This window comes from Ovis canadensis, chromosome 25 (genome assembly GCF_042477335.2).
Source record: "Ovis canadensis isolate MfBH-ARS-UI-01 breed Bighorn chromosome 25, ARS-UI_OviCan_v2, whole genome shotgun sequence".
In the NCBI taxonomy this organism is placed as follows: Eukaryota; Metazoa; Chordata; class Mammalia; order Artiodactyla; family Bovidae; genus Ovis; species Ovis canadensis.
The window spans coordinates 42457994-42472748 of NC_091269.1; the positions used below are offsets into that span (position 1 = coordinate 42457994).

Sequence of the window (14755 nt, forward strand, 5' to 3'; positions counted from 1 at the left end):
AGGAGAGTGAAAAAGTTGGCTTAAAGCTCAACATTCAGAAAAATAAGATCATGGCATCCAGCCCCATCACTTCATGGCAAATAGATGGGGAAACAATGGAAACAGTGTGAGTCTTCGTTTGGGGGGACTCCCAAATCACTGCAGATGGTGACTGCAGCCATGAAATTAAAAGACACTTGCTCCTTGGAAGAAAAGTTATGACCAACCTAGACAGCATATTAAAAAGCAGAGACATTACTTTGGCAACAAAGTCCGTCTAGTCAAGGCTATGGTTTTCCAGTGGTCATGTATGGATGTGAGAGTTGGACTATAAAGCAAGCTGAGCGCCAAAGAATTGATGCTTTAGAACTGTGTTGTTGGAGAAGACTCTTGAGAGTCCCTGGGACTGCAAGGAAATCCAACCAGTCAATCCTAAAGGAAGCCAGTCCTGAACGTTCATTGGAAGGACTGATCCTGAAAGTTCAATACTTTGGCCACCTGATGCGAAGAGCTGACTCTTTGAAAAGATCCTGATGCTGGGAAAGACTGAGAGCAGAAGGAGAAGGGAACAACAGAGGATGAGATGGTTGGATGGCATCATCAACACAATGAACATGAGTTTGAGTAGGTTCTAGGAGTTGATGATGGACAGGGAAGGCCAGTGTGCTGCAGTCCATGGGGTCACAAAGAGTTAGACACGAATGAGCGACTAAATTGAATTGAACCAAAAATTTGTATGTTGAAAACTAATTCCTAGTGATGGTATTTAGAGGTGGGAGATGGTATTAGAGGAGGTAATTAGGACACTCATGAATGGAATTAATGCCCTTATAACAGAGGCCCCAGAGAGACTTTCCTGGTGGTCCAGTGGATAAGGCTCTGTGCTCCCTCTGAGAAAAGCAGAGGTTCCATCCCAGGTCAGGGAACTAGGATCCCACAAGCACCATCCCCCCAAAAAAGAGGCCTCAGCGATACCGCTGGCCCATTGCACCATGTAAAAACACAGTGAGAAGTTGACAGCTATGATGAAGCAGGGTCTCCCCAGATAGTTGCTGGCACCATGACCTTGGACTTCCTGGTTTCAAGAACTTGGAAAAAGAAGTTTTTTCTTATGAGTTTCCCAGATTATAGTATATTTGTTACAGAAGCCTGAACAGACTAAGACACTTTTGTGAAGTAGCTTATATGTAGCAAGCACTCAACCAAATGAGTTTTTACAAAAAAGCCTTTGGTGTCTTTTCTATGATTATGTTCATCATCACATATTTGTTAAGAAAGATAAAAGAGTACTGGAATTCCGTGGGTCGCTTCACTACCACATCCCCAGAGACTAGTTCAGGGGCTGGCATTCAACAGGTACTCAATACCCATTTACTCAATGAATGAATGAATGCAGTCTTACTTTACAAATTTTTTTTAAATGTAAGACAAAATCTTTTCAAATCCACACACATTTACTTAATAGCTCAGCATGTAACTGGTGATAAAACCCATATTCTGAGATATCCAAAAATAAGTTGCCTATTTGTACTCAAATATTAAATCCACATGTAAGCTTCTATATCAAGCTTCTCTTATCTGAACTAATGGAAATAACAGTCATGGTCACTCAAAATTGAGGATAAACTAAAAATAATTTGCATTGGGGTATATTTGGTTTCAGAATAGTTTGTTATCTTCCCAGTCATTATGAATTAACCATATAAAAATTATTTAGAATCTGCTGAATAAGTAGTTTCTTTTATAATATCTTGCTCATCATATTACTTTATGGCTCAATTAATCATTACAAAAGTCCACTGAGTTAGGTCAAGTAGCCTTTATCTTCATTTTAAGCAATTAAACTTGAGATATTTGCCAAAGACCATTGCTAATCATCAGTAAAAAAAACAAGTATGCTTTCCTTTGTACGAGTTACTAGGTTAAGAGATTCAACTGCAAGCACTGTGCCTAGGCTTTTTCAGGTACTTTTAAATTTAATCATTACAATTACATTCTGAGGTCAGTACTCCTTTTTTAATATTTATTTATTTGGCTGTCCCACACAAGGGATCTTCATTGCAGCATGCAAACTCTTAGTCTCAGGACATGGGATCTTAGTTCCGTGATCCACAGAAAGGTCACCCAAATCAAGCAAATGGAACATTACCAGTCTCCCAAAAGTCCCTCTCTTATACTCAAATCACTATTTGTTGCTTCTCAGAGACAACCAAATGTCCTCTGCGTTCCAACAATATGAATTTAGCTTTGGCTGTTTCTGAGCTTTATACAAATACAATCACACAGTATGTAGTGAGTGCATCTGGCTTCCTCCTGTTCATTATTACACTTGTGAGAGTCATACACATCGTTGATGTGGCAGGAATTTACTCATTTTCAGTGTTATTAGCATTTCACTCTATGATAATACCATATTTCAGTTATATATTCTAACACTGATGGACATGTGGGTTGCTTCTGCTTTAGGGATAGTATGAATATCAAAAATTAGAACATAAATACCTATGTTGGGTATATACCTCAGAGTGGAACTGTTGGATCATAGCTGGATCAACTGCAGGTATACAAATGCCCATAGATAACCACACAGCCAGTTCTCCAAAGTGACTGTACCAATTTGCATTACCATCAGTAGCATATGAGAGTCCTAGTTGCTAACCTGGCCTACATGTTACCAAGACTCTACTCCAGTGTCAACATCACAAAATATAACATGCCCAAACCGAATTCCTGATCTTTCCCCACCACTATCATGAAAGCTGTTCCAACTACAGGCTGCCTGTTTCAACTTCATCCTTTCAGGTGTTCAGACCAAAATAAGTCCCCTTTGACTTCTCTTCCTTACCCTATCTCTAACCTGTCAGAAAACCATGTATTCTTTTCATATTCAGATTATCATAATTTTTCACCACCTCCCCTGCTACTAACCTGATTCAAGTACCCAACATCTAACATCTGAATTATTGTAAAAACCACCAAACTGCCCCCCCCCATCTCCCGTATTTACATCCCTACAGTTATTCCCCACAGAGCAGCCAAAGAGATCCTTTGGAAATATGTCATATCAGGCCACTTCTCTATTACAGACCTGTAATGGCTCCTTACTTCACTCCAGTAAAAATCAGAATCTTTACAGTGGTTTGCAAGACCCTTCAATTCCTGTCCCCTTTAACTTTCTAAACTCCTTGCCCCATCAATATCACTTGGCTCCAGCTGCGCAGGTCTCACTGATGTTCTTTGAATGACAAGGCCCTCCTTGACTTTGAAGTATTTGCTTTAGCTTTTCTCTCCACCTGGAATGCTCCACCTTAGAAATCAACTTGCTAAATTCCCTCCCCTTCTCAAGTGTGCTTGTGTCATTCTCCCAGTGAGATGTACCACAAATTATCCTATTTAATACTGTAGCAGTTAGCTTCTCCATTTTTTGGCCCATTATCCTTTTTCCTTCTTCCCATTTCATTTGTCATCTCTAATATACCGTACAACCTATTTTTTTCATGTTGTTCATTGTCTTTCTCACCACAAGTCCCCAACCAATATAAACTCTAGGATCCTTGTTTTGTTCCTTGATGTACACTGAGACAGAGCAGGCACTCAAATATTTCCTTGTACAAATAATGACCTTTTAATCAGCTGCTGCTGCTGCTAAGTCACTTCAGTCCCGTGTCTGACTCTGTGTGACCCCATAGACGGCAGCCCACCAGGCTCCCTTGTCCCTGGGATTCTCCAGGCAAGAACACTCGAGTGGGTTGCTATTTCCTTCTCCAATGTATGAAAGTGAAAGTGAAGTCGCTTAGTGGTTCCAACTCTTCCTGACCCCATGGACTGCAGCCTACCAGGCTCCTCCGTCCATGGGATTTTCCAGGCAAGAGTACTGGAGTGGGTCGTCATTGCCTTCTCCGTTTTTATCAGCAGAACAAAATAATTATTAATACTACTGCAATGTACACATATCTTTCTACAAGTGCTTATAATACGAAATTTTAAAAAGTCCCAGCCTTAAAAATTAAGTGATGACAACCCAGCCAATTAAGAGAGGGTAGAGACTGAAATCTCTCTTTATGGGAAAGCAGAAGAAATTTCTGAGAGATAACATGAAACTTCCGGCCCCACACTCACACCAACAGTAGGGTTGCACCAGCTACATGTCAAGTAGCTATTGTACAATTTGCTAGAACCACGGGAACCAGTTTTGGTTGTGGACAGTTTTGCACAATTTCCCAGTCATTCTTAAACAGCTGTCTTCCAGTATTTGCTGCCCTTTTTTTTTTTTTTTGCTTTCTTTTAAGCAAAGCAAACAGCAAAATCCAATTCTACACTCGATCGTACGCAGTCTCTATAAAGAAAAGGAGTGCCCAGCATGTTTCACTGAAATCCTGGGGTCCTTTACGGGGCTCCCCTCCTTTCCCTGCTATTCAGCTTTGAAGAATGGGTGCCTGGTTATGCCCTTTCACATCCCCAGCCTATCCTCGGGGCCGTTTCTCCCCAGAATCCTGCTGTCACTAGTCCAGTGATTATTAGAGACTACAGCAGGTCGGGCAAACACCTGGCTGGGCACTGGAGCAGCCAGAGTCGAAGAATGTCATCTCTGCTGCTTACACCCGATCCGCCCGGGATCCCGCCCTGGCCACTCCGCGCGCGGCCAGGTCCCCCAGGGGGTCACCCACCTCCAGCCAGGAAGGAGCGCAGCCAGTAGAAGTCTCGGCGGGCGGCGGGCCCTCCGGCTCCTGCCGCCTGCGGCATCGCGGGAGGTGGCTCGGCGGCTGCCAGGGCCGCCGCCGCCGCCGCCGCCATCAGGACCAGGGCCGCGTCGGGAGCTTTGGTCGTCAATTTACAACCCAAGGGCCCTAGCCATGGACGGAGCAGACAGTGACAGGCCACCGACCGCCGCGCGGGCGGGGCGGAATACCACGGGCAGCACCGCGCGGCGCGGGCTGATGGCGTAACCAGGGGCGGGGCCTGGGTCAAGGCCAGCTGGGGGAGTCGCCCCGGCAGGATGCCAGGGCGACTCCCCTTCACCCAGCTTCACCCCACATCCCTACTTCTGGCTTCGCTTTTCAGGCCTCTTCTGTTACAGACAGAAGAAGGGAAGTATGGCCAGGGGAGAAGATCCTTTCCAAACTCGCCGCCTCGGAAAGCTCTCTCCCGTCCTGTAACCGTCCATCGGGCTCCTTCTGAACTCCCTAAAATGAACCTTTTCAGAACCAAATTTCGGTTCTTCACTCCTTCCAGGAACTTATGAAATTGTACTCACATTGCACACTCTTTCTCACCAAATCAGTTCTGCCTTCTCTGAACTTCTTAACGAGCCTCAGTTTCTGCCTCCATAACCCCCTACTAGGAGAAGGCAATGGCACCCCACTCCAGTACTGTTGTCTGGAAATCCCATGGACGGAGGAGCCTGGAAGGCTGCAGTCCATGGGGTCGCTGAGGGTCGGGCATGACTGAAGTGACTTAGCAGCAGCAGCATCAACCCCCTCAGTTCAGTTCAGTTCAGTTCAGTCGCTCAATTCCATTCCCATCAGCTCTGCCAAAGAATAATTGCTAAAGCAAGATCTTCTTTCTTTGGGGCCCTAGGAATTACACAAATACTTCTGCTTTGCCAGGACTTTCTGAATCTGTGCCTTTTGCTTTGCTCTGGATTTCTGCCCTATTCCCCACCAACTCCTAAACTCCCAGGAACTTCCAAGTTTCTTCTGCCTGGTCCCACTGCATTATAGACTGTCTTTTTAAACCACCCTTTACCTGGCACTGTTCTCTTCCTGAGCATCCCTCATCAACTCTAAGTTGACCAAAATTTATTCCTATTCACTGTGACTAAAGTTGTTCTGAACCTTTATCCTCTCAGAAAGTATTAAGATTTTTGTTAGTATTTACTCCAACCTTTCCTATTTTTGACACTGGTTCCCCATTTCGCTTTCTATGGATAAGCCTCAGCAAAGTCTTTCTAGGGAATATTTATCACTAATGAAGAGTTCAGATTTCAAACTTGTTTTTTCCCATTTTCCTAATACTCAATTTCCACCAGAAAATGCTATCATTATTTATAATTTGCCTAATGTGAAGAATTTAAAGGCCCTGAAAGTGTGGATGGTTGCAGAACATTGTGATTGTAATTAATGCTACTGAATTGTACACTTAAAAATGGTTAAAATGGTAAATTTTTTGTGAAGTATGTTTTATTACAATTAAAAAGAAAAACTTCCATAAGATTTTTTTATATATCAAAAAAGAGAAAGATCTATGCTTTCTTATTAAATAACTAGCAAAATTGTCTGGTTCCTAGTCCTAACATGTTGTGTTTTTTTTTCCCTGTCCTGTAAGCTGTACTGGTATCTCCTCTCATCTATTTCCACTACAAATGAAACATACCTTATAGATTTAAATTATCACATAATGGCCCTCAACTCCAAAACTGAGTCCAGGTCCAAGATGGAAAGTTTATACACATGATAACTGACAAGTCTAGTGACTTTAAATAGCCAATTATTTCTTCTCTACTCAGCTGGCTACTCTATTAAACTACTCAACCTACAAATGTTACTACACACAACTCTCAGAGATCTTACCCAACCTTAGAGTTTTAAATTATTCTTGCCTGGAAAATCCCATGAACAGAGGAGCCTGGTGAGCTACAGTCCATGGGATCTTAACCCACTACCATAAGAGTTTTAAATAGCATTTACAGGTTTATGGGGCTTCCCCTGTGGTTCAGCTGATAAAGAATCCACCTGCAATGTGGGATACCTGGGTTCGATCCCCAGGTTGGTTAGATCCCTGGAGAAGGAAATGACAACCCACTCCAGTACTCTTGCCTGGAGAAATCCATGGACAGAGGAGTGGGACAGGCTGCAGTCCATGGAATCGCAAAGAGTCGGACATGACTGTGTGACTAACTTTCACTTTTTATAGGTTGATGACTCCCAATCTCCAGCCCTTCCCACTCACTCTCCAACTGTATTGATTCATATTTCCCATTTCACCACTTGTTTATCTAATTGGCATCTGTTTGCCACTGGTGGTGTTTTAACACTAAGTCATGTCCAACTCTTGCGACCCTATGGACTGTAGCCTGCTAGGCTCCTCTGTCTATGGGATTTCCCAGGCCAGAATACTAAAGTGTGTTGCCCTTTCCTTCTCCAGGGCATCTTCCTGACCCAGGAATCCAACCCAGGTCTCCTGCATTGCAGGAGATCTCTTGCACTGCCCGCAGGTTCTTTACTGACTGAGCCACCATATTAAAAACTAAATTCCTCATCTTTCTTCTCAAACATGCTATACGTGCAACCTTTCCTCATTTCATTAAATCACAACTCCATTGTCAGTCCATAAAGCTTGACTAATTTCCTAAATAATCTCCCTACTTTCTATTGCTTCCTACTGTCTATTCCCAAGATGGCAATCAAAACAGTTTTTTAAAACCTAAAGCATACCTTGTCACATCTTATCCCAAAACCCTTTGGTGGCTTCCCATATCACTTGGGGAATTCCTACAATGGTTTACTGTTATGTCTCTGACCTCAATGCCTAGAACTTCCTTCAGTTACACTGGCTTCTTTGTTCCTCATAAATACCTGGCATGCCTCTCCCAGGGCTTTGCACAAGCTGTTATTTCTACCTGTACTTCTTTACCCCTAGATATTCCATGTAACTTCCTCCAATCTCCTGCTTCAGATTTTATACATATGTAAGCTTGTCAACCTCCAGGTCTTGTTTTTGCTGACTGTATACAGCTTCTCCATCTTTGGCTACCTCTGTTTCATCCACTACGCTGAAGCCTTTGACTGTGTGGGTCATAAAAAACTGTGGAAAGTTCTTAAAGAGACAGGAATACTAGACCGTCTTAACTGGAGAAAATTGTGTGCCAGTCAAGAAGCAACAGTTAGAACCCTGTATGGAACTGCTTGGTTGAGGATTGAGAAAGAAGTATGATAGGACTGTCTGTTGTCACCCTGTTTATTTAACCTATATGCTGAGCACATCATAGGAAATGCTCGGCTGAATGAGTTAAAAGGGGAATCAAGATAGGCATGAGAAACATCAGCAATCTCAGATATGCAGATAATACCACTCTAAAGGCAGAAAGTGAAGAGGAACTAAAGAACCTCTTGATGAGGGTGAAGGAGGAGAGTGAAAAATTTAGCTTAAAACTATTAGTAAAACTAAGATTATGACATCTGGCCCCATTACTTCATGGCAAATAGAAGGGGAAAGGTGGAAGCAGTGACAAGATTTTCTCTTCTTAGGCTCTAAAATCACTGCAGATGGTGACTGCAGCCATGAAATCAGAAGACGATTGCTTCTTGGCAGGAAAGCTATGACAAACCTATACAGTGTGTTGAAAAGCAGAGACATCACTCTCCCAACAAAAGTGCATAAAGTCAAGGCAATGGTCTTCCCAGTAGTCATGTACAGTCGTGAGAGTTGGACTGTAAAGAAGGCAGAGCACCAAAGAATTGATGCCTTTGAACTGTGGTGCTGGAGAAGCCTCCTGAGAACCCTTTCGACAGCAAGGAGATAAACCAGTCAATCTTAAAGGAAATCAACCCTGAATACTCATTGGAAGGACTGATGCTGAAGCTAAGTAAGTAAGTGAAGTTGCTCAGTTGTGTCCGACTCTTTGCGGCCCCATGGACTGTAGCCTACCAGACTCCTCCGTCCATGGGATTTTCCAGGCAAGAGTACTGGAGTGGGTTGCCATTTTCTTCTCCAGGGGATCTTCCCAACCCAGGGATCGAACCTGGGTCTCCCGCATTGTAGGCAGACGCTTTACCACCTGAGCCACCAGGGAAGTTGGAAGGACTGATGCTGAAGCTAAAGCTCTAGTATTTTGGTTGCCTGATGCAAACAGCCAGCTCATTGGAAAAGTCTCTAACGCTGGGAAAAATTGAGGGTAGAAGGAAAAGAGGGCATCAGAGCATGAGATGGCTGGATGACATCACTGGTGCAATGGACATGAACTTGGGCAAACTCTGGGAGATGGTGAGGGACAGAGAGGCCTGGCATGCTGCAGTCCATTGGGTCGCAAAGAGTTGGACACGACTGGGAGACTGAACAGCTAGCTTCTCAAGGAGGCTCTTCCTAATTGTAATATTTAAAATTACTACCCACTTCACCCTGTCCCCTGCCAAAACTCATTCTCTTCTTTTCCTTTCAATCTAATCACACTAGGACCACAGCCTTGTCTAACTCAATGAAACTAAGCCATGCCTGTGGGGCAACCCAAGACGGGTGGGTCATGGTGGAGAGGTCTGACAGATTGCGGTCCACTGGAGAAGGGAATGGGCAAACCACTTCAGTATTCTTGCCTTGAGAACCCCATGAACAGTATGAAAAGGCAAAATGATAGGATACTGAAAGAGGTACTCCCCAGGTCAGTAGGTGCCCAATATGCTACTGGAGGTCAGTGGAGAAATAACTCCAGAAAGAATGAAGGGTTGGAGCCAAAGCAAAAACAATATCCAGCGGTGGATGTGACTGGTGATAGAAGCAAGGTCTGATGCTGTAAAGAGCAATATTGCATAGGAACCTGGAATGTCAGGTCCATGAATCAAGGCAAATTGGAAGTGGTCAAATAGGAGATGGAAGAGTGAACGTCGACATTCTAGGAATCAGCAAACTAAAATGGACTGGAATGGGTGAATTTAACTCAGATGACCATTATATCTACTACTGCAGGCAAGAATCCCTAAGAAGAAATGGAGTAGCCATCATGGTCAACAGAAGAGTCCGAAATGCAGTACTTGGATGCAAACTCAAAAATGACACAATGATCTCTGTTCGTTTCCAAGGCAAACCATTAAATATCACAGTAGTCCAAGTCTATGCCCCAACCAGTAACACTGAAGAAGCTGAAATTGAACAGTTCTATGAAGACCTACAAGACCTTTTAGAACTAACAACCAAAAAAGATGTCCTTTTCATTATAGGGGACTGGAATGCAAAAGTAGGAAGTCAAGAAACACCTGGAGTAACAGGCAAATTTGGCCTGGGAATAGGGAATGAAGCCGGGCAAAGACTAATAGAGTTTTGCCAAGAAAATGCACTGGTCATAGCAAACACCCTCTTCCAACAACACAAGAGAAGACTCTACACATGGACATCACCAGATGGTCAACACCGAAATCAGATTGATTATATTCTCTGCAGCAAAAGATGGAGAAGCTCTATACAATCAACAAAAACAAGACCAGGAGCTGACTGTGGCTCAGATCATGAACTCCTTATTACCAAATTAAGACTCAAATTGAAGAAAACAGGGAAAACCAGTAGACCATCAGGTATGACTTCAATCAAATCCCTTATGATTATTCAGTGGAAGTGAGAAATAGATTTAAGGGCCTAGATCTGATAGATAGAGTGCCTGATGAACTATGGACGGAGATTTGTGACATTGTAGAGGAGACAAGGATCAAGACCATCCCCATGGAAAAGAAATGCAAAAAAGCAAAATGGCTGTCTGGGGAAGCCTTACAAATAGCTGTGAAAAGAAGAGAAGTGAAAAGCTAAGGAGAAAAGGAAAGATATAGGACAGGGAGGCCTGGTGTGCTGCGATTCATGGGGTTGCAAAGAGTCGGACACGACTGAGCGACTGAACTGAACTGAACTGAACTGAACCCACTTCACCCTCACCTCTACCAAAACTCATTCTCTTCCTTTCCTTTTTTAAAATGAAAAGGAAAGAGTGGCTTTATTACTTTTCCAAGTAAAGGGGGAACATAGTAGGCTAGTGCCTCAAGGACTGTGCCTCCATCCCTGGTGAGGATATGTGTCAGTTGCTCAGTCATGTCCAACTCTTAGTGACCCTATGCTGTAGCCCGCCAGGCTCCTGCGTCCGTGGGGATTCTCCAGGCAAGAATACTGGAGTGGGTTGCTATGCCCTTCTCCAGGGGTCCTTCCCAACGGAGGGATCGAACCAGGGTCTCCTACACTGCAGGAGGATCCTTTAATTTTGAGCCACCATGGAAGCCTAGGTAGAGATTATATAGTCAGGCAAGGGTATGTGATAAGGATCAAGGCAGTAACAGTCTTCATTCCTTCTTCTGCAAAGTTTCAAAGGGGTGAGGTTGCTGACAAGATTAGGATGTGTGCAGTGGTGGCTGGATCTCCTTAATCTTGATGAACCTCTCTGGTCCCTTTAATCTTACCTCAGGTGGTTTCCTGGCTGCTTCTCCTTTGATTCCCAACTGTTCTGCCCTTAGGAGCTCAGAGAAGGTCATAGAGGCTGGAGTCTTGCTCTGGGGTGATCAAAGAGAGTTCACTGGGTACAGGCAGACCACTGGAGCAGGGGTGATGGAAAACTGTAGGATGAGGAGCTCTTGAGGGTCCTTGAAAGCCTTCTTCAAAGCTGTGCTGCTTCCCTGAGGTGTGGGGGAGGGGAGCGTGCAGAGGTCACTGTAGTGGTGACCCAGTGACTCCTGGAAGGTTGGTGTCTGGCCTGGAAGCCCAGCTCTGTGGCTTATTTGATAAATACACCCTCCTCCCCTGAGCTTGGAGCCCCTTCATAATTTGAGGCAGTTCCCCCCGCCCATGCCAATCACTCCACGAGTAAGATATACTCTGTGGGCCTCAGCAAGGCAACACCAGGAACTGAGTCTTAGGTGCTCATCCTGAGGCCAGGAGCCAAGAGCCAAGTCTCCTGGGGCCTGAGAGGGAGACAGGAGGGGCAGGGAAGAGACAGGGAGAGAACCAGTGACTCTTGTGCCTGTTTTACAGGCGAGGACACTGGGTCCTGAGGGGCAGTGATCCAGCAGGGCTGCCCCAGGACCAAGGTGACTAGATATTTTCAAGCACTGAAGCCCACAGCCTTCTTGCTAAGTTGAATCACTAATGTGGCCTTCTTGCCTTAGAACTGATCCTCCCAGTTTGGTGTCCTTCAGCGTGGTCAGTGGCCTGCAGGTGGCACTGAACCCTGGGGATCTGATCTCATGGCTAGGGCCCCTGTGCAAAGAGAGGAGGAAAGGGAGAGAAAAGAGGGAGGGAGGAGGAAAACAGAAGGAAAGAAGGGAACAGGAGCTCATTGTCTCTTTTGTCTTCTTTTTTCTCTTCCTTAGTTTTTTTTCATGGTACTTATCAGTGCTAATTAAATATATATATTGGATTCCCCTCTTAACTCAGCTGGTAAAGAATCGCCTGCAATGCAGGAGACCCCAGTTCAATTCCTGGGTCAGGAAGATCCCCTGGAGGAGGGAATGGCAACCCATTCCAGTATTCTTGCCTGGAGAATCCCTTGGATAGAGGAGCCTGGCAGGCTACAGTCCATGGGGTTGCAAAGAGTCAGACATGACTGAGTGACTAACATTTTCACTTTCTTCCAGAGCACAACTGGTTTTTCCAGTAGTCATGTATGGATGTGAGAGCTGGGCCATAAAAAAGGCTGAACCCCCCAAAATTGATACTTTCACACTGTGGTGCTGGAGAAGACTCTTGAGAGTCCCTTGGATAGCAAGGAAATCAAACCAGTCAATCCTAAAGGAAATCATCCCTGAATATTCATTGGAAGGACTGATTCTGAAGCTGAAGCCCCAATACTTTGATGCAAAGAGGCCATTCACTGGAAAAGACCCTGATGCTGCGAAAGATTGAGGGCAAGAGGAGAAGGGAGCAACAGAGGATAAGACGGTTGGATGGTATCACTGACTCAGTGGACATGAGTTTGAGCTAACTCAGGGAGATAGTGAAATATAGGGAAGCCTGGCATGCTGTAGTTTATGGGGTCACAGAGAGCCAGACACAACTTGGCAACTGAACAACAATAAGAGCCGAGACACAGTAGTTGTGGTACATGGGCTTAGTTACTCTGCAACATGTAGGATCTTCCTGGACCAGAGATTAAACCCATGTCTGCTACATTGGCAAGTGAATTCATTACCTCTGAGCCACCAGAGAAGCCTGTAAAATGGTTTTATTATCAGTGTCCCCCTTCTAGCATGTGAGCTCCATGGAGGTAGGAATTATCTGTTTTGTTTGTTTGCTATGGAAACAAACAAAACAGATAATTCCCTGCTGGCTCAGAGGTTAAAGTGTCCGCCTGCAACGCGGGAGACCTGTGTTCGATCCCTGGGTTGGGAAGATCCCCTGGAGAAGGAAATGGCAACCCACTCCAGTATTCTTGCCTGGAGAATCCCATGGATGGAGGAACTTGGTGGGCTACAGTCCACGGGGTCACAAAGAGTTAGACACAACTGATAGTAAATATTGATGGCTCTACTTAAAGACCAACCTTTTCTACGACGTTCAGTTCTAGAATATCTAGAACTAGTGGCCAGAGGCTAAAGAAATGGAGAAAAACTAATCCTTTCCCTAGATTAATATACTATTTCATGGGATGAATGTGAACCTAATAGCAAAATAAATATACACAAATAAAAAGTAAGGATATAGAAGAAAAATCTATCATATTTGTCACAGGTCACCCAGGAAGGATATGCAGATGACACCACCCTTATGACAGAAAGCAAAGAAGAAGAGCCTCTTGATGAAAGTGTAAGAGAAGAGTGAAAAAGTTGGCTTTGAACTAACATTCAGAAAACTAAGATCATGGCATCTGGTCCCATCACTTCATGGCAAATAGATGGGGAAACAGTGGAAACAGTGATAGACTTTATTTTTCTGGGCTCCAAAATCACTGCAGATGGTGACTGCAGCCATGAAATAAAAAGATGCTTACTCCCTAGAAGAAAAGTTATAACCACCTAGACAGCATATTAGAAAGCAGAGACACTACTTTCCCAACATAGGTCTGTCTAGTCAAAGCTATGGTTTTTCCAGTAGTCATGTATGGATGTGAGAGCTGGACTATAAAGAAAGCTGAGTGCTGAAGAATTGATACTTTTGAACTGTGGTGTTGGAGAAGACTCTTGAGAGTCCCTTGGACTGCAAGGAGATCCAACTAGTCCATCCTAAAGGAAATAAGTCCTGAATATTCATTGGAAGGACTGATGCTGAAGCTGAAGCTGCAATACTTTGGCCACCTGACATGAAGAACTGACTCATTTGAAAAGACCCAATGCTGGGAAAGATTGAAGGCAAGAGAAGGGGATGACAGAGGATGAGATGGTTGGAAAGCATCACCGACTCAATGGGCATGAGTTTGAGTGGACTTTGAGAGTTGGTGATGGACAGGGAGGCCTGGCGTGCTGCAGTCCATGGTGCAGCAAAGAGTCAGACAGGTTTGAGTGACTGAACTGAACTGAACCTGGGAAGGAGATAATTGAACTGTCTTTTGACATACCTAAACATCGGCCAGGGCAAACACATATACCTATATATACACACAGGTTGCACAGACACACACATAAGGAAGCTCAACTTGTTCAAAAAACAAAGAATTATCCAGTTTGCCTGCGTTAAGATCCTTCACCCCTTCTCCATGACTCCCTAACATTTGTATGGCAGACCACTGACCAATAACATTAGAGAAATAAGGTTATATCATGAACAGTTTCAATCTTCGGCTAAAGAGTTTAGACTCAATTCAGTGGCTAATGAGAAACTAATAACAACTATGTTTTAGAAGAATCAACTGGAAAAGATGAACATTATAATTGGGAAGACAGACACTGACAGATATGACAGTAAAGAAGCGAGATAGGAAGCTTTGCAATCTTCCAGACAGAGAGTTGGTGACAGCATGAAAACATGATCAGAAAGAAAATAGATGGAAAACATAGAACCTTTTGTGCTTGCTAAGAAATTAGATATGGAAGGCAAGGCATAGGATAAGTCAAAACTGCTTCAGGTTTTGCTAGGGCGGTTAAGAGACTTGATGGAGAAT

The 14755-nt window shown here is 44.1% G+C and overlaps 1 protein-coding gene and 1 non-coding gene across 4 annotated transcripts in view; both read right to left on the reverse strand.

Moving 5' to 3' along the window:
* SLC25A16 (solute carrier family 25 member 16) overlaps positions 1–4927 on the reverse strand; it is a 28995-nt gene extending 24068 nt beyond the window's left edge. The window contains exon 1 of one of the 3 annotated variants that reach the window (XM_069571882.1): positions 4647–4927. Coding sequence is in view for 2 of the 3 variants with exons in the window: in XM_069571881.1 (XP_069427982.1) it covers positions 4647–4773 (127 nt within the window). In the remaining variant the exon portion in view is untranslated. The remainder of the gene's footprint in view (positions 1–4646) is intronic. The other 2 variants (XM_069571881.1, XM_069571883.1) reach the window with 2 other exon arrangements.
* A 3771-nt stretch (positions 4928–8698) lies between these two features.
* Positions 8699–8770, reverse strand: TRNAC-ACA (transfer RNA cysteine (anticodon ACA)). Its single transcript has one exon. It is a non-coding gene; the product is annotated as a tRNA-Cys (tRNA).
* Positions 8771–14755: the final 5985 nt, after the last annotated feature.